Genomic DNA, 27868 nt, shown 5'->3' on the forward strand with positions numbered 1-27868 from the left:
ACACTGGAGAAAACACTGGATGGGCTCTGTTCGAGACTATCCTACCAATGGGACATTAAAAACTGTAATATCTTATGTTTCATCAAGTCGTGCCTGAATAACGACACAGATAATATACAGTTGGCTGTGTTTTCCGTACATCGACAGGACAGAACAGCTACATCTGGTAGGGTTGGGGGTTTGTGTCTATTTGTAAATAACAGCTGGTGCGCGATGTCTAATATTAAGGTAGGCTCGAGGAATTGCTTGTCTGAGGTAGAGTACAACACAATAAGCTGTAGACATTTTAAACCTCTCCCTCACCGAGTCTGTAATACCTGCATCTTTCAAGCAGACCACCATAGTCCCTGTGCCCAAGAAAGTGAAGGTAACCTGTCGAAAAGACTACCGACCCGTAGCACTCATGTTAGTAGCCATGAAGTGCTTTGAAAGGCTGAACATGGCTCACATCAACACCATCATCCCGGAAACCGTAGACCCACTCCAATTCGCATACCGCCCCAAAAAATTTGATTTGATATGATTTGATTCACCTGGTCAGTCAATCATTGAAAGAGCAGGTGTTCCTAATGTTTTGTACACTCAGTGTATCATTATGATCATAGTTACCATGGAGGCGACGGGGAAGAGATAGGGGTGGTTGGCACACTTCTTCAGGTCCATCATGATGTTGAGTAGAGACACCTGGTTACCTCCTCCTTTAGAGTTCAGAGCCTCAAAGTTCCTCGTCAGAATCAACTTGTAGTATTTCCTTTTTTAATACATCAATGAAGAAAGACAGTTAGTGTGTGATTATTTTTATGATTATTTTGTTAACTACTCCCTCACTCTCACTCAGTCTCTTTATCAACCATACGCCTTTCCCTCCTCTCTTCCCTCTCTGTCACTATTCCTGTCCTTTCGTCCCTCTCCTCTCCTTTCTCCCTCCATGCATCCTCCCCCACCCCTCTCCCACTCTCTCTCCACCCCGCTCCTCCTTACTTCTGCATGGGGCTTAGTTCCACTCGTACGATGAGCTCAGTCTTGGACGGCATGTTCTTGAAGACGTCAGCCTTCAGCCTCCTCAACATGTGGGGACCCAACAGGTCATGGAGCTTCTGGATCTGGTCCTCCTTGGAGATGTCTGCAAACTCCTCCAGGAACCCCTCCAGATTACTACAGAGGGAGGGAGAGAGAATGAAAGGATGTCTGGTGAATGGAGGCTATTTAGGTTGAAAATATGCAAATAGAAGTAGAGATGCATGGCTGTGTTGTGTGTGAGTGGTTTGCTTGCATATATGGCTGCGTTTAGACAAGCAGCTCATATTCACTAATATGTGTTTTGGCCAATCACATCAGATCTTTTCACGTCAGCTCTTTTTCAGAGCTGATTTGATTGGTCAAAAGACCAATTAGTGGGGGAAAAAGATCATAATTGGGCTGCCTGTCTAAACGCAGCCTAGGAGTGTCTGCATCTATACATTCACATACGTCCAAGTCGGTGTCAGTCTATATGTACATGTTATGCGTATGTGTTTACACAGAGAGCCCAATTCTGATATTTGGCCTAATTATTGATCTGATAGGTCAAAATACCAATTAGTGGCAAAAGATCAGAATTAGTCTGTCTGTGTAAACGCAGCCATTATGTGAATATGTGTGTGCGTGTGTTCCCCTACTTGAAACGGTTGGGAGTGAGGAAATTGAGCAGGTGAAACAGCTCCTCCAGGTTGTTCTGTAGAGGAGTACCAGTCAGCAGCAGCTTGTGGTCAATCGTATAGTCATTCAGACGTCTGAAGAACTGAGGAGAGAAAACACAGGCAATAATTAATTGATTGATTCAACGATTGCTTGATTGTTGACGTTCATTGTCTTTCAAGAGGAAATTCTGTAAGGTTTAAAATTTTATTTGTGAAGTTTTCAGGTTTTATGATTAGCGAGAGTCTTCCTGGATGGCTCGGTATTGTCTTCCTCGAAGTGAGCATAGAATGTGTTGAGCTCGTCTGGGAGGGAGGCTTCAGTGGTCACCGCACAGCTGGATGCGCCTTTGTAGACTTTGATAGTCTGTAGTCCTTGCCACATGCGAAGTGAGTCTGAGTTGTTGGACATCAATTCAAGTTTGAGTCTGTACTGTATACTACTCGTATACATCGCGCGCACGGCCAATGAAATTAAATTCTTACTTGCAGGTTCCTTCTCGACAATGCAACAACAATAAGAAATAATGAAAGATAAGAATGCGAGCATAAAGTAAATAACTCAGTAGAATAGAATAAACATTTTAGCATAAGTATAATACAGGCATAAGTATAATACAGGAAGGCACAATTTATAGTCCAATATATACACGTGTATTGGGGAAAGGGGGATGGGGGGGGCAATTGTATAAATTGAGCAGTATAATAAGAGTCTGGTAGCACCAACTGTGAAGTGTGTGTAGCATTGTCACGCCCTGACCATAGAGAGCTTTTTATTCTCTATGTTGGTTAGGTCGGGGTGTGACTAGAGGTGGGTCATCTAGGGGATTATGTTTCTATGTTGGCCAGGTATGGTTCCCAATCAGAGGCAGCTGTTTGTTGTTGTCTCTGATTGGGGATCATATTTAGGCAGCCATTTCCCTTTTGTGCTTTGTGGGATCTTGACTATGGATAGTTGCGTGTTAGCACTATTGTTAGCGTCATGTTTAGTTTGAGACTTATTGTTTTGTTTTGCTGTGAGTTTCACTTAGAAAAAGAAAGATGTGGAACCCAGATCACGCTGCACTTTGGTCCAGTTATTATGACGAACGTGACAAGCATGAATGTGTGTATGTGTGTGTGTGCTTGTGCATGAGTGAGTGCATGAGTGCTAAGGTGTGGAGAATCAGAGCAGGTGGTCAGTCCAGTTCAACTGTTCGGCAATCTGATGGCTTGTAGATACAAACGGTCTCTGAGTCTGTTGGTATCAGACCTCATGCTCCGATACTATCTTCACGTTGGTAAGGGAGGGAACAGCTTGTGGCTGGGGTGTGTGGGGTCCTTGATTATGCTGTGGGCCTTCCTCAGGCGACTGTTTCAAGTAGATATCCTGGATGGGTGGACGCACGGTCCCAGTGATGTACTGGGTCAGCTTCACCATCTGCTGGAGGGCCTTGTGGTCGTGGACGGAACTATTCCCATACCAGGCCGTGAAGCAACAGGTCAGGACGCTCTCGATGGTGCAGCGGTAGTATTTGGAGAGGATTTCTTCAGCCTCCTTAAGAAGTAGAAACTCTGTTGCGCCCTCTTGACAATGGTGGTGGTGGTGGTGTTGTCCATGACAAGTCCTCGGTGACGTGGACGCCGAGGAACTTAAAACTCTTGACTCTCTGTACTGTAGTCGTGGTGATGTGGATCAGGCAATGTTTCCTCCTCTGCTTCCTGAAGTCAACAATCACTTCCTTTGCCGTCAGCAAACTTGATGATGGAGTTGGTGTCATGCAAAGCCACGCAGTCGTGGGTGAACAGGGAGTACAGCAGAGGACTGAGTACACACCCCGGGGGAACACCTGTGTTAAGAGTCAGTGTGTGGGAGGTGTTGTTGCCAATCCTCACAGCCTCTTTCGTGGATCTGTTGGAGCGGTAGGCAAATTGGAGTGGGTCCAGTGTGCCTGGCATGCTGACCTTGATGTGGGGCATGACCAGCCTCTCGAAGCACTTCGTGAGGACAGGGGCGAGCACGACGGCGAAAGTCATTTGGGCATGTCACCTTGTTTTTCATGGGCACTGGGATGATGGTGGTTTCCTTAAAGCAGGTGAGGACTACAGCCAAGGAGAGGGACAGGTTGAAGATGTCCAAGAAGACACCTGCCAGCTGGTCAGCACACACTGAGGACACAGCCAGGGATGCCATCTGGGCCAGGGGCTTTGGGAGTACTCACTCGTTTGAGAGTTTTCCTCACGTCACCCTCGGAGACCGAAAGCACCTGGTCGTCTGGAGCATTGAGAGTTTTCCTGGATGGCTCAGCACTGTCTGCCTCGAAGCGAGCATAGACTGTGTTGAGCTCGTCTGGGAGGCAGGCTTCGGTGGGCACCTCACAGCTGGATTTGCCTTTGTAGTCTTTGGTAGTGTGTAGTCCTTGCCACATACGGAGTGAGTCTGAGTTGTCGAACGTCTATTCAAGGTTTGAGTCTGTATTGCCTTTGGCGTCCCTAATGGATTTGCGGAGCTGCTCGCCTTGTACGCGTTGCGTGCCACCAAGTCATCCGGGTTTGTTCTGCTGACATTGAATGCTGCAGTACGGGCTATCAGCATTGTACGGATATCTCCGTTCATCCAGGGTTTTTGGTTGGGGCAGTGGTGTAGTAGTGCCTGGAAAAGTAGGTATACTCAAATTTTGCCAATATTTCTCTTTTTTTTTTTTTTAAGTTACCCTTTACTTCCCGTGTGCAGGCACCTAGCACTATTGTTTGATTAGCATGTTTCTAGCACATGAGATGGAGTTTGCAAAGGAAATGGCCACTGGAATTATGCAAATAATCATGATCTGTTTCTGACAGGTAGGATACTTTGTATCTAGCTAACATTTTAATAGAGAAGGTTTTTGGGAAAGCCTTTCAATCTACCAGAAGATGGGTTTGCCTTTCATTAGCATCGCTATATTTGACCTGTTCCTTAATTGGTTTTACTTCATATTATGAGGCATGTCTCACCTTGCTTCAAAGTAGCATGTAGCCAAAATCCACCATAGAAACGTGAAGGAAATATTTTTTATAGAGACTTCCTCATATGTGTTCTATTGGTTTTCTTTCAACTTTGTTTCATTGTCTAGCAGCCAAAGGCATCATCCTAATCATGTTTGCCACCCATGTTGCTATGCCCTCCGATGAACCATCAAACAGGCAAAGCGTCAATACAGGGCCAAGATCGAATCGTACTACACCGGCTCCGACGCTCTTCGGATGTGGCAGGGCTTGCAAACTGTTACAGACTACAAAGGGAAGCACAGCCGAGAGCTGCCCAGTGACAAGAGCCTACCAGACGAGCTAAATAACTTCTATGCTCACTTCGAGGCAAATAACACTGAAACATGCATGAGAGCATCAGATGTTCCAGACGACTGTGAGATCACACTCTCCGCAGCCGATGTGAGTAAGACCTTTAAACAGGTCAACATTCACAAGGCCGGAGGGCCACACGGATTACCAGGATGTGTACTCCAAGCATGTGCTGACCAACTGGCAAATGTCTTCACTGACATTTTCAACCTCTCCCTGTCTGAGTCTGTAATAACATGTTTTAAGCAGACCACCATAGTCCCTGTGCCCAAGAACACTAAGGTTACCTGCTTAAATGACTACCAACCCATAGCACTCACATCTGTAGAAATGAAGTGCTTTGAAAGGCTGGTCATGGCTCACATCAACACCATTATCTCTGAAACCCTAGACCCACTCCAATTTTCATTCCGCCCCAAAAGATCCACAGATGATGCCATCTCTATTGCACTCCACACTGCCCTTTCACACCTGGACAAAAGGAACACCTTTTGTGAGAATGCAATTCATTGACTACAGCTCAGCGTTCAACACCATAGTGCACTCAAAGCTGATCACTAAGCTACGGACCCTGGGACTAAACACCTCCCTCTGCAACTGGATCCTGGACTTCCAACGGGCCACCCCCAGGTAGTAAAGGTAGGTAACAACACATCTGCCACACTGATCCTCAACACTATGGCCCCTCAGGGGTGCGTGCTCAGTACCCTCTTGTACTCCCTGTTCAATCACAACTGCATGGCCAGGCACGACTCCAACACCATCATTAAGTTTATCGATGACACAACAGTGGTAGGCCTGATCACTGACAACGATGAGACAGCCTATAGGGGGTCAGAGACCTGACCGTGTGGCGCAAGGTCAACAATCTCTCCCTCAATGTGATCAAGACAAAGGAGATGATTGTGGACTACAGGAAAACGCCCCCATTCTCATCGACGGGGCTGTAGTGGAGCAGGTTGAGAGCTTCCTTCCTTGGTGTCCACATCACCAACAAACTAACATGGTCCAAGCACACCAAGACAGTCATGAAGATGGCACGACAAAACCTATTACCCCTCGGGAGACTGAAAAGATTTGACATGGGTCCTCAGATCCTCAAAAGGTTTTACAGCTGCACCATCGAGAGCATCCTGACGGATTGCATCACTGCCTGGTATGGCAACTGCTCGGCCTCCGACCGCAAGGCACTACAGAGGGTAGTGCGTACGGCCCAGTACATCACCGGGGCCAAGCTTCCTGCCATCCAAGACATCTATACCAGGCGGTGTCAGAGGAAGGCCCTACAAATCTTCAAAGACTCCAGTCACCCTAGTCATAGACTGTTCTCTCTGCTACCACACGGCAAGCGGTACCGGATTGCCAAGTCTAGGTCCAAGAGGCTTCTAAAAAGCTTCTACCCCCAAGCCAAAAGACCCCTGAACAGGTCATCAAATGGCTATCCAGACTATTTGCACCCCCCCCCACCCCTTCTACGCTGCAGCTACTCTCTGTTATTATCTATGTACACTCACTTTAATAACTCTACCTACATGTACATATTACCTCGACACCGGTGCCCCCGCACATTGACTCTGTACCAGTACCCCCTGTATATAGCCCCGCTATTATTACCTTACTGCTGCTCTTTAATGATGTTACTTTTATATCTGACTTTTCTTAGGAATTTTCTTAAAACTGCATTGTTGGTTAAGGGCTTGTAAGTAAGCATTTCACTGTAAGAGGTACACCTGTTGAATTTGGCGCATGTGACAAATAAAATGTGATTTGATTTGTTGCATCTTTAAATCCCCCCTCTTTGGACAATTCCATCTCTGTCCATGAAACCGCTTGTATGTGCAGTGCTCATTTTTAGAACTTTGCATTTTGTAACGTTCACACGTAGGCCTACTTCCCTGTGTACATAGCTGCGCCTAAAATGGGATGAAATAACATTTTATCAACATTTTAAACTAACCATTCCAATCTGTTCCATCAGCCCTATTAGTTGATATGGCGTAAACCTCCAATGCACTACTTTGATACCTATCAGGGGGGATTAAGAAGTGAGTAAACAGCAATGCCCACTGAAGAATAAGTGGGTATATGGCATATACCTGCGTATACCCTCCACTACACCACCGGGTTGGGGTATGTCTGGATTCTTATTGTGGGTACAACATCATCAACACATTTCCTATTGAAGCCTGTGACTGACGGTGTATATTCCTCAATGTTGATGGATGAGTCCTGGGTGGATGAATCTTTGACCGTATTCCAATCAGTATTCTCAAAACAGTCCTGCAGCATTGAGTCTGCCTCCTCTGTCCAACGCCACACTATTCTCTGTGTTGGTGTCTCCTTCTTGAGTTGCTGCGTGTAGGACGGGGGAGTAGGAACAGAGAGACGTGATCTGATTGGCCAAAGTTAAATACAGTACAAACGCACACACAAAACCAAACAGGTGCAGCCTACCTTGCTCTGGTTGTTCTTGAGGCGGTGGGCTTCGTCCACCACTAGACAGGCCCAGTCTATAGACTTCAGGGAGGTCTGGTCTATCGTCACCAGCTCATAGGACGTCAACAGCACATGGAACTTTATAGGGGCTTCTCTCTGGAAAGGAGAGAGAGGAGGAGGGGGGATAGAGGGGAGAGAGAGAGGAGGAGGGGGGATAGAGGGGGGATAGAGAGGGGAGAGAGGGAGAGGGACAGAGAGAAACAGAAGCAGATATTTGATTTTTTTTTCTTTTTTAGAAGATGGGATGAACAGATCTGAGCTTTCTCTCATGTCGTTCCTCTGCCCCCTCCTCCCCTCCTTCCCTCCCTCCCTCCCGTCCATCCTCACCCTCAGTTTGAAGGTTTTCCTCCCTCCCCGTACGGCCGTGTCGTCGAAGGTCAGCTCGTTCTCTCTGATGATGGCTCTGCTGTCCTTGTCCCCTGTGTAGGTCACCACGTAGAAGTCAGGGGCCCACATCTCAAACTCTCTCTCCCAGTTAATGATGGTGGAGAGGGGGGCACTCACCAGGAACGGGCCCCTAGTGTGGCCCTTGGTGGGGAGAAGAGTGTAGGAGAGATTTTTTTTATACAAAGATGAATAGAATACTTTATTATTCTATTAAAATGACAACATGATACTCAAGAGGGAATTTGCATAGCACAGAGAACACAGGGCTCCTAACGGTGCCGTCCTACCTCTTTGAAGAGTGAGTAGAGGAAGACGATGGTCTGGATAGTCTTGCCCAGCCCCATCTCGTCTGCCAGGATGGTGTCAGTGCCCTGTGCCCAGGAGAAACGCAGCCAGTTGAGTCCCTCCAGCTGGTAGAGGTGCAGAGTGCCCCCCGTCGCCGTCACAAAGTCTGGCTGCTCCTCGTACTTTATCGTAGGCTGGAAGATAAAGAGAAAGAGGGATGGTGATGTAAGGGGGGGGAAATGGAGATAAACATCATTGACATCATTGTACAGAATGACACTAGAGTTTTGACTTGGTAGTGAGAGTTGATCGGCTACCGGAATGACGACCAATAGATGTGGCCGTTACAGAGTGAGCCAATCAGAACTCACGTCGTTGACAGGTGATCTGTGGGGGTCTTCACTCTCTTCCATCCTCATCCTCCTCATCCTCCTCGGCATGTCTGGGGCCTCCTTCATCACCTCATCCCTGAACCAATCAATCAATCGATCCATCAATCAATCTATCAATCCAGTGTCCCTGAGCTATTTACAACAGCATACAAGGTTTGCCAAACTTGGTTTGTGATGTAGAACTGTGACGTTCACCATGTTGACACTGACATTATTAAGACAGATTCACTGTAGTAGTGTTAAGTGCCAACATGGATGCCATTTGGCCAGTCCACTAGTCCAGTACCTGTGTGCCCAGTAGTTGGCCTTGTGAATGACAAACTCTGGCATCTCCAGATCGTCTCTCTCCCATGTGCACTGGTCGTAGGTCAGGTCTCTCCACTTGACCAGGTAGTGGTATATCCCTTTCTTGTCCATACTGGGAAACACACACACACACACACACACACGCACACACACATTATGGACAGAACTGCACACAATAATAAACTAGCACACACACACATACACACACACCCCCCCCCCCCCAGCACACCCCACATGCACACGTACCTGTGGTTGATGATGCGGTGGACCATCATCCATTCAGGCTTGATGCCATATTTATAGAACTTGTCATCCAGGGCAGCATAGTCGGGGTCTTTCAGCCTCCTCTTCTCACTCTTAACACTCTCCTCCTCTCCCCCCGACCCATAGTCCAGACTGGGAGGCTCCTCCATATCTGTCTTCCTCTGGTAGTTACGGAACATCACCGAGTGGAAGATCTCCAGCTAGACGGATGGTAAAGAAGAGAAAAAAGAAGAGAGGAATAGATGGAGGAAAGAGAGAATGTGTTGAATGAAAACAAGGAAGGGAAGTGTGTAGGATACTTGCATGCTAAGCGTCTTATCGTTTTTCATATCATTACATCAGCCTCTCTTCCAACTGTTTCACTCTCTCTCTCTCCCTCCCTCCCTGCCTACTTCTCTCTCCCTTTCCTCTCATCTCCCTCTATTTCCCTCTCACCTGCAGTTCAGTGATCCAGGTACAGTGCCAGTAGGACTGTCCAGTCAGCTTGACAAAGAACTCCCTCTCAGCCCTGCCCTTCATGGGGGGTGGCGGAGGAGCATCAGGAGGGGTATCGGGGGCGGGAGGCACGGGTACAGGATCGGGGGGCTCGCCCCATCGCCAGTGGAGGATCCTCTGCACCCTGCCCTTGATAGCAGGACACTGGGGGTAGAAGACGAAAATGCAGAATCAGAATAAATTAGAGTAAGGTAAAGTAGAGTAGATTGAATAGAATACAATAGGAAAGCTTTATTCTCCACACAATGTGGACATTTTGCATTTGGCCTCATAGTGGCATTGTGCACATAATGATAAACAAACAAGACTTACAGTGCAGCGTGGACACAGCCACTCTCCGTTGGGGATCTCAGGCAGGGGCGGGTTGAGACAGTGGATGTGGTAGGAGGAAGTGCAGGTGTCACAGCACAATAGTTCCCCCCCATCTTTACAGACCCTGCAGAACTCAATGTGGTCATCCTCCTCTTCCTCCAGTCCTACCAGCAGTCCAACCCCAGGTACCTCTGGTACCACCATGTCCTCACTCTCCTCCTCAAACTCCTCAAAGTCCTCATCCTTCGCTTCCCACTGGATCCCCTCTTTCTCCTGCAGGAGAAGAGGAGAGGAATAGGACAGGAGAGGAGAAGAGGAGGACAGGAGAGGAGAAGAGGAGAGAAAGAGGACAGGAGTGGAGAAGAGGAAGAGGACAGGACAGAAGAGGAAGAGGACAGGACAGGAGAGGACAGGAGAGGAGAAGAGGAAGAGGACAGGACAGAAGAGGAAGAGGACAGGACAGGAGAGGAGAGGAGAAGAGGAGGAGGACAGGAGAGGAGAAGAGGAGGAGGACAGGAGAAAAGGAGGGGAGGAGGACAGGAGAGAAGAGGAAGAGGACAGGACAGGAGAGGAGAGGAGAAGAGGAGGACAGGAGAGGAGAAGAGGAGGAGGACAGGAGAAAAGGAGGAGGACAGGACAAGAGGACAGGAGGAGGACAGGAGTGGAGAAGAGGAGTGGAAGAGGACAGGAGAAGAGGAGGGGAGGAGGACAGGAGAGGAGAAGAGGAAGAGGACAGGAGAGGAGAGGAGAAGGACAGGAGAAAAGGAGGGGAGGAGGATAGGAGAGGAGAAGAGGAAGAGGACAGGACAGGAGAGGAGAGGAGAAGAGGAGGACAGGAGAGGAGAAGAGGAGGAGGACAGGAGAAAAGGAGGAGGACAGGACAAGAGGACAGGAGGAGGCCAGGAGGAGGACAGGAGAAGAGTGCATGGGGAATTAATAAGTAAATAAAATAATTTGATCCATTATCATCATCATTGGTAGGGTTTGATGATACCTTACAGTGCATTCAGAAAGTACTCAGACCCCTTGACTTTATCCATACCCATTTTGATACATTACAGCCTTATTCTAAAATGTATTAAATAAAACAAATATCTCATCAATAAACACACAATACCCTAAAATGACAAGGCAAAAACTGTTTTTTTTTTAATGTTTGCAAATGTATAAAATAAAAAATCTGAAATACCTTACTTACATAAGTATTCAGACCCTTTGGTATGAGACTCGAAATTGAGCTCAGGTGCATCCTGTTTCCATGAATCATCCTTGAGATTTTTCTACAACTTGATTGGAGTCTACCTGTGGTAAATTCAATTGATTGGACATGATTTGGAAAGGCACACACCTGTCTGTATAAGGTCCCACAGTTGACAGAGCATGTCAGAGCAAAAAACAAGCCATAAGGTCGAAGAAATTGTCCATAGAGCTCAGAGACAGGATTGTGTTGAGGCACAGATCTGGGGAAGGGTACCAAGATATTTCTGCAGCATTGAAGGTCTCCAAGAACACAGTGGCCTCCAGAATTCTTAAAAGGAAGAAGTTTGGAACCAAAGACTCCCCCGGGCCAAACTGAGCAATCGGGGGAGAAGGGCCTTGGTCAGGGAGGTGACCAAGAACTCGATGTTTACTCTGACAGAGCTCCAGAGTTCCTCTGTGGAGATGGAATAACCTTCCAGAAGGACAACCATCTCAGCAGCACTCCACCAATCAGGCCTTTATGGTAGAGTGGCAAGCTGAAAGCCACTCCGTTTTTCAACAGCAGGGAGACGAGTCAGGATCATGGGAAAGATGAACAGAGCAAAGTACAGAGAGATCCTTGATGAAAACCTGCTCCAAAGCGCTCAGAACCTCAGAATGGGGCGAAGGTTCACCTTCCAACAGGACAACGACCCTAAGCACACAGCCAAGACAACGTAGGAGTGTCTTCGGGAAAAGTCTCTGAATGTCCTTGAGTGGCCCACCCAGAGCCCGGACTTGAACCTGATCAAACATCTCTGGAGAGACCTGAAAATAGCTGTGCAGCGACGCTCCACATCCAACCTGAAAGAGCTTGAGAGGATCAGTAGAGAAGAATGGGAGAAACTCGCCAAATACAGGTGTGCAAAGCTTTCAGCGTCATACCTAAGAAGACTCAAGGCTGTAATCACTGCCGAAAGTGCTTCAACAAAGTACTGAGTAAAGGGTCTGAATACTTACGTACAGTTGAAGTCGGAAGTTTACATACACTTAGGTTGGAGTCATTAAAACTCATTTTTCAACCATTCCAAAAATGTAATGTTAACATGTCAAGTCAGTTAGTACATCTACTTTGTGCATGACAAGTAATTTTTCCAACAATTGTTTCCAGACAGATTATTTCACTTATAATTCACTGTATCACAATTCCAGTGGGTCAGAAGTTTACATACACTAAGTTGACTGTGCCTTTAAACAGGTTGGAAAATTCCAGAAAATTATATCATAGCTTTAGAAGCTTCTGATAGGCTAATTGACATCATTTGAGTCAATTGAAGGTGTACCTGTGGATGTATTTCAAGGCATACCCTCAAACTCAGTGCCTCTTTGCTTGACATAATGGGAAAATCAAAAGAAATCAGCCAAGACTTCAGAAAAACAATTGTAGACCTCCACAAGCCTGGTTCATCCTTGGGAGCAATTTCCAAACGCCTGAAGGTACCACCTTCATCTGTACAAACAATAGTACGCAAGTTTAAACACCATGGGACAACACAGCCGTCATAGCGCTCAGGAAGGAGACGCGTTCTGTCTCCTAGAGATGAACATACTTTGGTGCGAAAAGTGCAAATCAATCCCAGAAAAACAGTGAAGGACCTTGTGAAGATGCTGGAGGAAACAGGTACAAAAGTATCTATATCCACAGAAAAACAAGTCCTATATCGACATAACCTGAAAGGCCGCTCAGCAAGGAAGAAGCCACTGCTCCAAAACCGCCATAAAAAAGCCAGACTACGGTTTGCAACTGCACATGGGGACAAAGATTGTACTTTTTGGAGAAATGTCCTCTGGTCTGATGAAACAAAAATAGAACTGTTTGGCCATAATGACCATCATTATGTTTGGAGGAAAAAGGGGGAGGCTTGCAAGCCAAAGAACACCATCCCAACCTTGAAGCACGGGGGTGGCAGCATCATGTTGTGGGGGTGCTTTCCTGCAGGAGGGACTGGTGCACTTCACAAAATAGATGACATCATGAGGCAAAACAAATATGTGGATATATTGAAGCAACGTCTCAAGACATCAGTCAGGAAGTTAAAGCTTGGTCGCAAATGGGTCTTCCAAATGGACAATGACCCCAAGCATACTTCCAAAGTTGTGGCAAAATGGCTTAAGTACAACAAAGTCAAGGTATTGGAGTGGCCATCACAAAGCCCTGACCTAAATTCCATAGAAAATTTGTTGGCAGAACTGAAAAAGTGTGTGCGAGCTAGGAAGCCTACAAACCTGACTCAGTAACAATCAGCTCTGTCAAGAAGAATTGGGCAAAATTTCACCCAATTTATTGTGGGAAGCTTGTGGAAGGCTACCTCAAATGTTTTGACCCAAGTTGAACAATTTAAAGGTAATGCTACCAAATACTAATTGAGTGTATGTAAACTTCTGACCCACTGTGAATGTGATGAAAGAAATAAAAGCTTAAATAAATCACTCTCTCTACTATTATTCTTACATTTCACGTTCATAAATTAAAGTGGTGATCCTAACTGACCTAAAACAAGGAATTTTTACTTGGATTAAATGTCAGGAATTGTGAAAAACTGAGTTTAAATGTCTTTGGCTAAGGTGTATGTAAACTTCCGACTTCAACTGTAAATGTGATATTTACGGGTTTTGACATTTTTTTATTTAGCAAAAATACCTAAAAACAATTTTTCTTTGTCATTATGGGGTATTGTGTGTAGACTGAGGAGGGGGGGAAAAAACAATTTAATCAATTTTAGAATAAGGCTGGAACGTAACAAAATGTGTAAAAAGTCAAGGGGTCTGAATACTTTCCGAAAGCTCACTGTGAATAGAGTACACACTAACAGTAGCATTACACGCAGCTCGGTCTGTAATGCTGACATAAACAATCAGTCAAATAGGCAGACTTGAGGATTGTTAACACCAACTTTGAGGATTACGGTACGGTACTCACACAGTGTGGGCAACTCCACTTGCCCTCGGGGGCCTTCTCCAGCTCAGGCTCCAGACAGACCAGGTGGTAGGCCCTAGGACAGGTGTCACACAGAATGATCTCCCCTCCCTGCTGGCACACCTCACAGTAGTCCTGGTGGTCTGTCTCATAACCATCCCCCTCCACCTCACCCTCATCCAGCACTGCGAGAGAGAGAGAGAGAGAGAGAGAGCGAGAGAGAGAGAGAGAGAGAGAAAATGGGGAGGGAAAAAGGAAGGGGGATAAGAGAGAGGGGTGGGAGAGAGGGAGAAGGAGAAAAGACAGAGACACATCACATGCTGAGCATAAGTCAGACAGATTCAGAGTTTATAACCTTTTTTATGGAACATTTTGTTTACTTTTCTTATTCTTCTTGGCCGGACGTCCTCTCTTGTTCTTCTTGACCCGGGAGGAGCTGTCGGAGCGGACCGAGGAGCTGTGGACACTGGAGTCCTCTTGCAGCGAGTCCTCCTCATCAACATCATCACCACTCTGAGAGGAAGGGATGGAGTTAGATATATACATAAACTCAGCAAAAAAAGTAACGTCCCTTTTTCAGGACGCTGTCTTTCAAAGATAATTTGTAAAAATCCAAATAACTTCACAGATCTTCATTGTAAAGGGTTTAAACACTGTTTCCCATGCTTGTTGAATTAACCATAACAGTTAATGAACATGCACCTGTGGAACAGTGGTTAAGACACTAACAGCTTACAGACGGTAGGCAATTAAGGTCACAGTTATGAAAACTTAGGACAGGAAAACTTAGGACACTAAAGAGGCCTTTCTACTGGCTTTAACTGATGTCTTGAGACGTTGCTTCAATATATCCACATCATTTTCCAGCCTCATGATGCCATCTATTTTGTGAAGTGCACCAGTCCCTCCTGCAGCAAAGCACCCCCACTACATGATGCTGCCACCCCTGTGCATCACGGTTGGGATGGTGTTCTTCGGCTTGCAAGCCTACCCCTTTTTCCTCCAAACATAATGATGGTCATTATGGCCAAACAGTTCTATTTTTGTTTCATCAGACCAGAGGACATTTCTCCAACAAGTACGATCTTTGTCCCCATGTGCAGTTGCAATCCGTAGTCTGGCTTTTTTATGGCGGTTTTGGAGCAGTGGCTTCTTCCTTGCTGAGCGGCCTTTCAGGTTATGTCGCTATAGGACTCGTTTTACTGGGGAAATACCTGTTTCCTCCAGCATCTTCACAAGGTCCTTTGCTGTTGTTCTGGGATTGATTTGCACTATTCGCACCAAAGTATGTTCATCTCTAGGAGACAGAACGCGTCTCCTTCCTGAGCGCTATGACGGCTGTGTTGTCCCATGGTGTTTGTACTTGCGTACTATTGTTTGTACAGATGAAGGTGGTACCTTCAGGCGTTTGGAAATTGCTCCCAAGGATGAACCAGGCTTGTGGAGGTCTACAATTGTTTTTCTGAAGTCTTGGCTGATTTCTTTTGATTTTCCCACGATGTCAAGAAAAGAGGCACTGAGTTTGAAGGTAAGCCTTGAAATACATCCACAGGTACACCTCCAATTGACTCGCAAGCTGGTCCTGGGGCTCTGTTCACAAACAAAAACAGACCCTGCAGAGCCCCAGGACAGCAACAAAATTAGACACAACCAAATCATGAGAAAACAAAAAGATAATTACTTGACACATTGGAAAGAACAGAGCAACCTAGAATGCTATTTGGCCCTAAACAGAGAGTGCACAGTCACAGAATACCTGACCACTGTGACTGACCCAAAATAAAAGGAAACTTTTGACTATGTACACACTCAGTGAGCAAAGCCTTGCTCCTGGCTCTCAAGAGAATACAGGCTATGTGCACACTGCCCATTAAATGAGGTGGAAACTGAGCTGCACTTCCTAACCTCCTGCCAAATGTGTGACCATATCAGATACACATATTTCCTTCAGATTACACAGACCAACAAAGAATTTGAAAACAAACCCAATTTTGATAAACTCCCATATCTATTTGGTGAAATACCACAGTGTGCCACCACAGCAGCAAGATCTGTGACCTGTTGCCACAAGAAAAGAGCAACCAGTGAAGAACAAACACCATTGTAAATACAACCCATATTTATGTTTATTTATTTTCCCTTTTGTACTTTAACTATTTGCACATAATATGAAATATCTTTATTCTTTTGGAACTTTTGTGAGTGTAACATTTACTGTAAATGTTTTATTGTTTGTTTCACTTTTGTTTATCTATATCACTTGCCTTGGCAATGTAAACATATGTTTCCCATGCCAATAAAGCCCTTAAATTGAACTGAACTGAATTGAGAGAGAGAGAGAGAGAGAGAGAGAGAGAGAGAGAGAGAGAGAGAGAGAGAGAAAGAGAGAGAGAGAGAGGGGGGAGAGAAACACTGATCTGTCAACTCTCATACACCAGCATGCTCCCACATACATTGGCCTACACCGCACATCTTTAGATCCAAATTCACAGCATTATAATACTTACAGAGCTGCTCTTCTTTCTCTTGTTGCCTAAGGCCCCCAGTTTTATGCGTATGGGGGACATCTTCTTGGCTTTAGCTACTGAAGCTGCTACTGCTGCTGCCACCGCCTTCTTCCTCTCAGCCAGAACACGAGGACTCTTACTGCGACTCTTCTTATACCCAGGGCCTGAGAAACAGGGACAGAATGAAGTCAAGATTTCTACTAGTGCTCTAGTGCGGGATTTCCCAAACCTCTCCTTGGGGTCCTCAGACGTTTCACATATTTGTTCTTGCCCTAAACTGGCACACCAGATTAAATTAGTCGACTATCACCCAAACCCTTGATCAGGGCTACAACATGTCTGTGGGTCCAGACTACAATTTGGGACCAATTCCATTTCAATTCAATCAGTCCTTGCTATACATGACACACTCCACCACTCCACCCTTCTCTCTCATCCTCTGACCTTTGCCCTCTTTGGTCTTGGCCTTGCGGAGCGGGGGGGGAGGGGGGGGCGGCGGGGGGGGAGGCCGTGGGGGATGGGGCTGCTTCCGGGGTGGAGGTGGCTCCGGGGATGGGGTTGCCGCGGAGACCTGCTCGGCAACGGCAATGGCGGCGGCGGCGGCTGCAGCTGCCACGGCTGCAGCACCGGAGCCCTTGAAGGGGTTGTTAGAGCTGAACTCCCTCCACTTGACCCCCAGGATGGTCATCATCTTAGACATGGGGATCTTAGGGTTCTTCTTGGCGATCATGGGCCTGGGAAGATGAAGAGGCAGGTGAGGAAGAAGAGCTGATTGTTTGATGTACAGAACAGTAATGACAATTGATTTTGAACAGTGTGGCAAATAATCTTGAACTTGAAAATAAACTTGAACTAGAAATGGTTGTTTCTGAGGGATTGTGAATGGAGGGAATTGTTCCACGGTTGGTAGTGAAGTAGACAACTGAAATAAACAATAACTCATTGAGTCATCTCACTGACAGTCAATCACTACAGCAGGCCAACTGTACCTCATGGACTGGCTGAAGGCTTTGTAGTTGGTGAGTGTGCGGTAATCGTCTTCAGTGAATGTATGATCCACATCCTCCAGACCCCAGTCCATAGCCAGCTGGGCCGACGTCTTCTGTTCTATTGGCTGCAGGAGAGAAACAACCAGTCAGAGAGCTTGAAGACTTGAGCCATCAGAATGTGTAAAAAATGAAGCAAAACAACAACTATAGCACTTTCTTGTTGTGTTCTTCCTACCTTTGTTGTCTCCTCATGCATGCTGTCCCCATCATCTTTTTTCTTCTTCTTGGTTTTCTTCTCCTTCTTTTCCTTGTGTTTCTTCTTCTTCTTTTTCTCGCCAGAGAAGTCACTCGCAGCGCTGTCGGAGTTCTCACCATAATCTCTCTCTCGCTCCGAGTCTCTCTCTACATCACTTTCCTGAGAGGAGGAGAGGAGAAAAGAAGGGGAGAGAGGGGAAAGTGAGGAAAAGAGAAAGAACAGAAGAGAGGATGAGGATGCTAAATCAATATGTAATGTCACAGATAGTTTTTTTTTCTATGACTTCAATTAAGCAAATGAAATAGAATGACGTGTCATCAGAATGTATGGCGGTTGATGGACCGTAATGATCGAGAGGCTTACAATCTTTTTCCGTTTTTTGGCTTTAACCGGTTTTCCCTCTTTCTCTTTCTCCTTCTTCTTTGTCTCCTTCTTCTTGGGCTCTCGTTTCTTCCTCCCTAGACTGGCCCTGTCTGATGCTTCCCTTTCTTCCTCTACTGGGGATTGAAGCGAGGAGAGGGGGATGGAAGAGAGAAAGGGAGAGATGTGACTAAATCATATTGACTATAATCATCATTGAAGGCTTTGAATTGTCGATCTAATCTCTTCTGAACACAATTAAGCACAACAAAATCCTCTCACCAACACACTGTCATGTGTGCGTTGACACAAATGTGTCATATGGGAGAGTATAGTGTCTTAACACAACCTATGAGATTGACTGAATTGTGACATGCTGAATTAGTTCCAGTTTGACTGGTAAGTGGGATTGACAGCTGCTTTGTATCAGTTCAGTGAAAACCAAATCCATATCTGGCTTATCTGTTAATGAACGCCTCACAAAAACACAAGAATGTTGTTCATGGTGGCATTGAAAATGTGAGGCTGAGACATATGAAAGTAAGGCCTTATGTTGGCTACATGTTACACAGTGCTTTAGGGCTTCTAAAACGTTATGTCCATAGCAATATATATATTTCCGCAATAATGAATTGGGAAAATAAAATAAAATCAAACATGTAATATATTTATTTCGAAGACACGACATCCCACGTTGAGGGTCAGTAAGTGATAATGAGCCGTTCATCCCTGTATTCAAGTTTTTCCCCTGGCAAAAAGTGAGACTGTACCCTATTGGAGTGTGAGAGAGAGTGAAGCATGTGCTTTGTCAGGGGGATGAAGAGATGGGGGAAAACATCACCAAAAAAACTGTCGCTTGCGGCCGCCATTGCACTTGGTAGAAATTAGTTCGATTTAATGGTTTGTCTTTGTTGGTGGGCGACAACACGCAGCGCGCGCCCAGACGAGGTCTCCGCATATTTCTGCTGCAGAGTGCAGCCAGGGGCGGCATTAGCATCACGCGGGGCTCGGTGATTCTAAGGCCGCAAGCCAGTCTGTCTCTATAGGATGAACTGAAACGACTCCCTACCCTACTTCCCCGCAATTATTTTCAACACCTGGTTCCCGACCACAACAGCCGCCAGCGCATGTCGCGGGGGGTTTAGAGACGCTGCGGGAAGCGCACTAATTGATACGCGACTCTTGTCTCGAGACAAGCGACATAGTTTAGGCTAGTTGTTCAGAGTGACGCTAAAATGTCCCTTGTTGAATACCCCAAAATCATGATCTGCAATATCTGATGTCACTGTTGAATACATGCAAATTAATGTAATTGTATGAATTAACATGAACTGCAAAATAATGTAAACATGTTCTTTGGTGTGGAACCAGCTAGGCCAAATCTGTAATCCCTCAAAAAGAAACTTCTTTGGAGTAAAATAAGATTTCTGTTGATCGTATTTTTCACATGAAATTGTTGTAGGCAAGTCCTTTCTTTAATTAGGCTTCACAGTATAGTTTCTAGGCTTTAGGCTTTGTGTATTATAGGCCTACGTGTTACATGTGTTTGTCTGCTATGACATCGAAAAGAGAGTGGGAACAATAGCCCTGTAGGCTACACATAACAGTTATATTCAGAACTTGGGAGTAGTGTCGGTGTCCTATCATGAACCGTCCCTGTCAGTATGACAGTGGAGACCGTCATGGGGTAGGAGGCAAGTTTATTTACACTGTCATACCAGCACTTACTCTATCATCCGGTTTTAACGCTCACGCCTCGGGAACAGACATCCCAGCACTATTCTAAAGATCACAATCAGAAAGCTTATTGCCGGAGAGTCCATGTTTTCTGCCAGTGATGTCGTGAGCTGTACACTTCACATCGACCTATTAACATTGAGATATTATTTACATCTATGAATATGGCAGCATTGTCAGGATGAAAAGCAACGTTGAGGAGGATCAACTTTGTGGAATTGTTTATACGTTGGAATTCTTCAACTCTTTCTGTTTCAAAACTGCGCTATCATTTCGAGCAACGGGCGCGCAACTAATTATATTGCAGCAACGGATAACTATTGAGATGAGCGGCACAGGGTGTCCTGGCGTACTTTAAAAAAATTGTGGCGTATGTGTTTCTATTTTGTGTGCGCGCTCCCGAGTCTTTCGCCAGTGTCTCTTTCGACTGTAGCTAATATAGCCTACCTGGCGCGGCTAGTGTTGCAGTTTCTCGAGGCGCCGCCGGCGAGTTTATGTCGCTTGCGTTCTCGTCTAGATCTCCGTCGTCCTCGTCTTCTTCATCAAAATCTACTCCCTCGGAATTAATCAACATGCCCTGGTCTTCCTCACAGGACCGGAGAGGAGAGGACATTATATTCCTGTCATCGGCTCCTTCCTCGAAATCAGAAACCTTCCGGAATTATGATATTTATTTAATATTCAAATCGACACCAGAAAAAAAGTGGGGGCCGTTTTGGAATATTTTACACTACAAGGCAGGGAAACAAAGATGGCCGCTCTTATATTTATTTTTTAACAACCCCCCCAATAAGAAAAATCCCCTTACATAAAAAATGGCGGACTATATTATTACTGAACGCCCCCCCCCCCATCTTCTTTTCTCTCTCTCTCTCTATGCCTCTCTCCGTTTACCCCTCCCTCCTCAAAAAACATGTACATTGTTACAAGAAACAAGAAAGGGGGTGTTTGACTGCTTGTAATGTTACTGCCCCCCCCCCATGATCAGCCATCCCAACTAACTGTCTCAAGATCACACGCAACAAAACTCCCTTTCTGCACTGAAAAACGCGATACAAATCTATCAAATATGGCCACTTTAATCATCTTAAAGGCCCCCACCGTGGTATAAAATGATACGTGTGAGAGAGAGAGAGTCGGGGAGGGAGCTTGAGAGTGGGGGGGTTGGGAAAATCTGCCGCAGCCATGCCCAGATTTACATCAGATTGGATTGCTTAAAAATTAACCACTTGTGGTAGGGAGAAAAATCTATGCAATGTGCAAACGGGCATTTTTTTCACCTGGAGATTATTTTATTATAATAATAATAGAAATGGAATATATATTTTTTTAACATTCTGAAAGCATTCAAATGAAAGTGGATACATTTGAAAATCATATTGCACACTTTCACTAGAGTCCCTTTGATATGGGTGGCAGTAAGGCCATGGGAACCTCTAGGAGTCAGACAATGGTTGGTCTCCATTCAGGCAGCCCAGCTTTGATAAAGGGGTCTATGGTCAGACATACATACATACAGTATGCACATTTTAGAGTAAAAACTGTGTGTATAATTAATTAATAATGATAAATAGCCTAGATATTGATAACAATGGCAGGTCACTGATTAATAGAACTATGGATAACATTTCGCTACACTCGCAATAACATCTGTTAACCATGTGTATGTGACCAATAAAATTTGATTTGATATTATATATCAGACTGACTAAACTAAACCTGATATTGCTACTGTTATAGTAGATTTGGTTTCCTGCACATTCTGTACAACTGGAAATCTTAACCTTATCTTGGCCAGGTCGCAATTGTAAATGAGAACTTGTTCTCAACTTGCCTACCTGGTTAAATAAAGGTTAAATAAATAAATAAATAAATAAAAACCCAGCAGAGCCACAAAGGTGCTGTTGAATATCAAATAAACAATTACCATGGTTACCATGCTATTTTATGTAAAATGTTGGCATGAATTTATGTAGGCCTACTGTAAAGCCACAAAGGTGCTGTTGAATATCAAATAAACAATTACCATGGTTACCATGCTATTTTATGTAAAATGTTGGCATGAATTTATGTAGGCCTACTGTAAAGATGCAAGAAGCTTTGAAGGAATGACAAAAGGATGACACTGGGATAGAATGACAAGGAAAGGAACAGGTTAATTGTGAGGTTACCAGTTCAAGTCCTTTTTGTGTTAAATTGGCTATAATAAAATTGCTACAACAATAATATAACGCTAACAAATAACACATACAGAAAATGTATTTTGTGAGTCAACATTTTAATAGATTGTCTGCTCATATTGCTCACCACCATTTTCTAACATCCTTACATATGGGGTCAAAGTTCAGTGAGGTCGTCGTTGAAGTACAGGCAGATGGACTGGGAGAAGAGGTCGCGGTCCATGCGTGTGTTGTAGAAGTCCTCGTCCTCGTCGGGGATGCCGTTCTCCTCCAGCGTTTTACTCATGTCCAGGTTGACACAGTCGTGCTTCCAAGTGTAGCTGGCGGCGTGAGAGTTGTAGCGGAGGTACCGCTGGAGAATCTCATTCAAGGTCTCCTCGGAACACACCTGGGGAAAGAGAGAGAGGAGGGAGAAGTTGCAGTTTTTTAAAATGATTTTACTTTTCCAACCCATGTACAGTAGTTCCTGACTTCCCAGGGGATATATTGACTGCAGCTGAAATCTGTTGCAGCTGTTTCAGATCTAGAACCTATAGGTATGATTAGTCATTGTCATCAGCCATTGTATTTCAATAGTAAAAATATATATGTATTTTCCATTGTATTTCCCCCTGAAACCCATTCTGTGGTCTATGGGCATGTCTTGCAACTGGCGGTTAAACCACTCTAGCTTGGCTTCCAGGAGCCCAAAAAATAAATAATGTGTTATGCAGGATGCAATGGGCACACTTGCTAAGAACCACTAGAGGGGGGGGGGGGGGGGAGAGAAAGGAGGAGAACGGAGGGGGAAGAGAAAGGAGGAGAGATTGTGTGCGAGGGAGAGAGTGTATGAGAGAAAGAAAGAGAGAATTTGTGTGTGGTGTGTGCGTGAGTATTTGTAACTGTATCAGAGAGAGAGAGAGAGCATGTGTCTGACTGTGTGGAGCGTGGAGCACCCACACTAAGCTTCTGGCCCAGTAGAAGACTACTAGTGCCAGCTGGGGCAGGTTGGTGGGAAAGCCTGCTCTCCCACCGCGCTGGAGAGGAGTGGCGTACTCTGCTGTGGGTGCGAGTGTGTTGTGTTGTGTGTTTGTTTGTGTAGGCTGCGGGGGGAATGAGCGAACCAAGCCAGGACTTGCTCAGAAACCCCCCAGCGCTTGACAGTGACACACTGCACTACTGTGCTACTCACTCCCCCTCCCAGTGTCCCTTTGGTCCCTTTGGAAGCTAGTCACATACAGGCCAGGGCTCCCTAGAGTGCAGTGTGGTAACCCATATTTTATTCAGCCAGTGACACACAGAGTAAGGGAGACACAGCACCTGTATTCCTGTCAGTGATATTACGCAGTATGTGTGAAACAGTGCCAGATGAGTGGATACACTCCTAATAGACTGCTACTGCGATATGCTGACAATGCTTTGGCGGTTGAGGGGGAGGTGGGAGGATAAGGCTTGAACAGCTACAATAGTATGCATGATGGTTACGTATAAATGGTGCATGTATGCGTGAAGGTGACATGTATGTGTGCAGAATGATGTCAGTATGATGTGTGCATATCTATAGCATATGTATAATACATGCATGCAGCATTTATGATATCTATGTATGGCACTAGCCCCACTTGCCAGGGGATTGTGTTTTGCTATGTGAGATTAGTATGATAACAAATGTATACATGTGTCATGTACACATGCAGCCTCTTATAATCATTGCATGACATTCTCCCTGATCAGAATAAGGATGACTTACCTCCAGACCCTGCTCCTGGGATGTGAGGGTGTTGATGATGCGGATCCACCTGGTCTTGACAGAAAGTAGTCCCACCTCATATTGCGTATCTCTCCACCAGGGTCGCCCAAAGTCATTGGTCCAGTCAGTACGAGGGCAGGGAGGGGGCACGTGCACAAAGCGCCCCCTAGGGGTGTAGTATTTCACACACCCAGATAGTGGGTCAATGTGGGTCAGAATCTGAAAATACAAATTGGGAATTTGCCTACTCATCATCAATATAATGAAAAAGAAAGACAAATATGTAACATTCTTGATAGAAGTCTGATTATTTTCTCACTCACATCTTTTGTCTTTGGGTCAAACCAGTGACTGATGTCCTTTCCTGCACACTCAATGATAGGCTTCAGGAGTACATCCCCTGAAAAAAAGTGTTATTTATTAAACTGCTGTAACCTAATAGCCTATTTGTATTCGACAACTTACCTTTAAATTCATTCACCAATGGTGTCAAGTCGTACACCTTGCCCAGGTATGACACCCACAGGTCGCCAAGGGTGTTATGAAGGGACACCTCTGTTGCGGTGAAATACTTCGTTGGCCGCATTTGTATTACTTCCGCAAATTTACCCAATTTATGTAGAGCTATAAAAGGTCATGTAAAATGTAACAACTGAGCATATGTCAGAGATATAACAAGTAACGTATATTGTTTATGTGCAAGCTCACTCGCTATTGTATCAACAAGTGTACACACGAACAGCTGGAGCTCCGTTACTGTGGTAACCACGGAAGCGTCTGGCAAAGACAGCACGACACTGAAATCAGCTTTGCGGAATCTCACACAAGTGGTTGCACAGTCAATAAATCATGTCACACATTTGACCAATTTTATTATAGAATTAAGCATGACAATACTTTGCAATTTAATAGGATCTAACTGAATGATCCATTAAATGCTCCAAAACCAAATAGGTGCAACGTTTTACCAAACCTCTGGCTTTACCTACCTACATTGCATACTACAATACCCACAATGCATCGTATTCCCTAACGAATTTCCGGCTGTACAACAGTGAAATAATTCCTCAAGAAAAATACGATCAAGAAAGGGTGGAATGGCAACAATGATTGAAGAAAATGGTCCATCAACTCATGTAGGGGTGATATATATTTAATAATGTCGTATTTGACACACTTCTAATACATAATATTCACTTTGTCAAACTGAAAGGAGAGCGTGCATAGCTGATCCATACACTTCGTGGGCAAGTTGGATCCACTAGCTAGCTAAGCTAAAGTAGCCCAAGATGTACTCTTAAGGAGCCGACCGTTAACCTTGTGTTTTTTTTCTTCCAAAGATAGACTTGCTCTGACAGCCAAATACTTCAGCTAAACGTAAATCGATTCTCTTTTGCGATACGGTTCTAGAAACATAAAGCCCTTTACTTTCATATCACATCAAAAATAATTTCACAAAGGCAAAATGTACTATTACTGTACAACACAGGAGGTTGCTGGGGGGGGGGCGGCTCATAATATTGTCCGTAACGGAGCAGATGGAATGGCAGCAAACACATGAAAACTGTGTTTGATGTAGTTGATGCTATTCCACAAACAACGCTCCAGCCATTACCACGAGCCTGTCCTCCCCAATTAAAGTGCCGCCAACATCCTGTGCTGTACACTGTTTTAACCGGCTTTATCAAAGTTGCAGGCAACAGTATTTTTCAGTGACAATACGTTTCTGGCAGCCTTCTTCCATTAAACACAGGTGTTCAGAACATGCTATATAGCTAATTAACACTGATGGTCCTTCTGTCTTCTGTAACATGGATGTATGGCCGTGTAGGAACCCTATAAAAGGTGTGTATCAATGTATTTTTTGTTGCTGATATGAAAGATAAAGTCCTTATGCTTCCAAAACCGTACCGCAAGCTATGCGTGTTAATGTTCAGACTGAGTGTTGGGGCTCGTAACAAAGCTTCCCCATACGGAAGATGCCTTATATGTAATGGAACTGAGAGTCATGATCAAGGGCTAACGTTAACGTCGTTCCATTTCCTTCATAGAGGATTTCTCAGATTTTGTCTCGTGACTGACTTCAATATACTTTCGTTACCAAAGTAAAGATGTTGCTATAGCGCCGATAAACTTCTCTGTATGTACAAGCTGTCATCTCTTCAAAATACAAATAAACACATGTTTAGCATTTTGCTTACCTTCAAACTAGCTCTGGTCCAAGCGTTGAGCATTTTGCTTACCTTCAAACTAGCTCTGGTCCAAGCGCTTACCTTCAAACTAGCTCTGGTCCAAATGCTCAACATGTGTTTATTTGTATTTTGAAGAGATGACAGCTTGTACATACAGAGAAGTTTATCGGCGCTATAGCAACATCTTTACTTTGGTAACGAAAGTATATTGAAGTCAGCGCTTGGACCAGAGAAGTTTATCGGCGCTATAGCAACATCTTTACTTTGGTAACGAAAGTATATTGAAGTCAGCGCTTGGACCAGAGCTAGTTTGAAGGTAAGCGCGTGGACCAGAGCTAGTTTGAAGGTAAGCAAAATGCTCAACATGTGTTTATTTGTATTTTGAAGAGATGACAGCTTGTACATACAGAGAAGTTTATCGGCGCTATAGCAACATCTTTACTTTGGTAACGAAAGTATATTGAAGTCAGTCACGAGACAAAATCACTACGATCTGCATGCACATCCGCTGTATGCACATGGACCAGAGCTAGGTAAATAAAGTGTTTGAAAGTCGTGTCTCCTTGTCAACCTTGCCAAGGGGAAGTTTAACAAGTATAGGCTACAAAGCAAGCCACTTTAGACGGTTGAGATGCACCCAGTATCACCATTATGCTTCCGTTACAAGTATAGTCCTATCATCTAATTTCTCCCTATTTCTAGGGGCGGGGCGAACTGTCATCTTACTCCTCCACAGCACGTCAGAAGCTGGAGAGCCTGCTGAACAAAAACATGAGAATCAGAATGACAGACGGACGAACACTGGTGGGACTGTTCCTGTGCACAGACAGAGACTGCAACGTCATCCTGGGGTCCGCTCAGGAGTTCCTCAAATCCTCAGGTAACGACAGTACTTATTAGGCTAAGCCCACACACTCTAGTAAGCTCACTGCTACTCACCCCTGTTCCTGCAGAGCAGTGGGTGCAGGGTTTTGTCCAAACCCAGCACTAACAAACCCGATTCAGCTAGCAAATGTATTGCTTAGTTTATTTGCTGTAAAAACCTTATAGCTCTCTGGGACCGGAGTGAACACCATATCCATATTCTGCTTTGTAACAGAGTAACATTGCCGTTAATACACTGTGTGCATGTTCATTTTAAAAATTTATTTTGTGTGTGTCTTACTTGCATCTGCATCAGACTCCTTCTCCCAGGGTGAGCCCAGAGTGCTGGGGTTAGCCATGATTCCCGGCCACCACGTGGTCTCTATCGAGGTGGAATCAGACAGCCTGGTCGGCACACAGGGGTTCAGCCAGGGGTCCAGCCACTGAGGAACAAGATCAGCTCGCCCAAAGCTGGAGGAGACTAGCTAACATCCTGGCTAGCCAGGTCTATGTCTCAGCAGCCTAGAAGACGTTACAGTACAGACTTGAAATTGAGAATTCAATCAAAGGAGAATTCCAGATGCAGCTGATCTCTGGTACCAGTGTATTTGGTTTAGCAGGCAGCCATGGTGTGTGTGAGGTATAACCAGGCATTCTCAGTGACATTACAGTGTGTGTTAAGTTAATATACTGAGTACAACAGATGTTTATTCAAGGAGGGGCATGGACTGAGCCAGGCTGTACAGTATATGTGTTTGTATGGAACCGCTGTTTAATTGTGTGGAATATGGATACATGTTTTCCAATACATTTCAGTATCTAAACCTGTCTGATCTGTTAATGAAGAATGATGCAGACTGTCCTTATATACTGGTAGTGCAGCAGTTACAGATGGTCCAGAGCATGACTAGCTAAAGTTCATGACTTACTTGACTTAAACACCTCAACTAGCCTGTACCCCTGCACA

General features: G+C 45.0%; 3 protein-coding genes across 7 annotated transcripts in view; 1 reads left to right on the plus strand and 2 right to left on the minus strand.

The window, feature by feature from the left end:
- LOC109906248 (chromodomain-helicase-DNA-binding protein 3) overlaps positions 1–20778 on the minus strand; it is a 54272-nt gene extending 33494 nt beyond the window's left edge. Inside the window, exons 1-19 of one of the 5 annotated variants that reach the window (XM_031791991.1) lie at positions 20384–20778; positions 18203–18333; positions 17819–17998; positions 17584–17708; positions 17039–17328; positions 16595–16758; positions 14468–14600; positions 14091–14272; positions 9932–10204; positions 9560–9763; positions 9107–9324; positions 8841–8972; positions 8534–8630; positions 8165–8356; positions 7818–8018; positions 7449–7586; positions 1659–1780; positions 982–1155; positions 610–751 (exon numbers count right to left, since the gene is read on the minus strand). In XM_031791991.1, coding sequence (XP_031647851.1) covers positions 610–751; positions 982–1155; positions 1659–1780; positions 7449–7586; positions 7818–8018; positions 8165–8356; positions 8534–8630; positions 8841–8972; positions 9107–9324; positions 9560–9763; positions 9932–10204; positions 14091–14272; positions 14468–14600; positions 16595–16758; positions 17039–17328; positions 17584–17708; positions 17819–17998; positions 18203–18333; positions 20384–20549 — 3264 coding nt within the window. In that variant the 5' untranslated portion in view covers positions 20550–20778. Of the gene's footprint in view, positions 1–609; positions 752–981; positions 1156–1658; positions 1781–7448; positions 7587–7817; positions 8019–8164; positions 8357–8533; positions 8631–8840; positions 8973–9106; positions 9325–9559; positions 9764–9931; positions 10205–14090; positions 14273–14467; positions 14601–16594; positions 16759–17038; positions 17329–17583; positions 17709–17818; positions 17999–18202; positions 18337–20383 lie in introns of all 5 variants that reach the window. The other 4 variants (XM_031791990.1, XM_031791992.1, XM_031791994.1 and 1 more) reach the window with 4 other exon arrangements.
- A 1415-nt stretch (positions 20779–22193) lies between these two features.
- On the minus strand, positions 22194–24881 carry cyb5d1 (cytochrome b5 domain containing 1). Its single transcript, XM_020503865.2, has 4 exons — positions 24311–24881; positions 24169–24245; positions 23846–24064; positions 22194–22504 (listed from the first exon to the last, which is right to left on the minus strand). The coding sequence occupies exons 1-4, from the start codon at positions 24429–24431 to the stop codon at positions 22274–22276; spliced, it is 648 nt and encodes a 215-aa protein (XP_020359454.2). The 5' UTR covers positions 24432–24881; the 3' UTR covers positions 22194–22273.
- On the plus strand, positions 24858–27851 carry LOC109906485 (N-alpha-acetyltransferase 38, NatC auxiliary subunit). The gene is made up of 3 exons (XM_020504196.2): positions 24858–24981; positions 26740–26917; positions 27218–27851. Exons 1-3 carry the CDS (start codon positions 24943–24945, stop codon positions 27346–27348), a joined length of 348 nt encoding a protein of 115 aa, XP_020359785.1. The 5' UTR covers positions 24858–24942; the 3' UTR covers positions 27349–27851.
- Positions 27852–27868: the final 17 nt, after the last annotated feature.

Source organism: Oncorhynchus kisutch, linkage group LG16, assembly GCF_002021735.2.
Source record: "Oncorhynchus kisutch isolate 150728-3 linkage group LG16, Okis_V2, whole genome shotgun sequence".
In the NCBI taxonomy this organism is placed as follows: domain Eukaryota; kingdom Metazoa; phylum Chordata; class Actinopteri; order Salmoniformes; family Salmonidae; genus Oncorhynchus; species Oncorhynchus kisutch.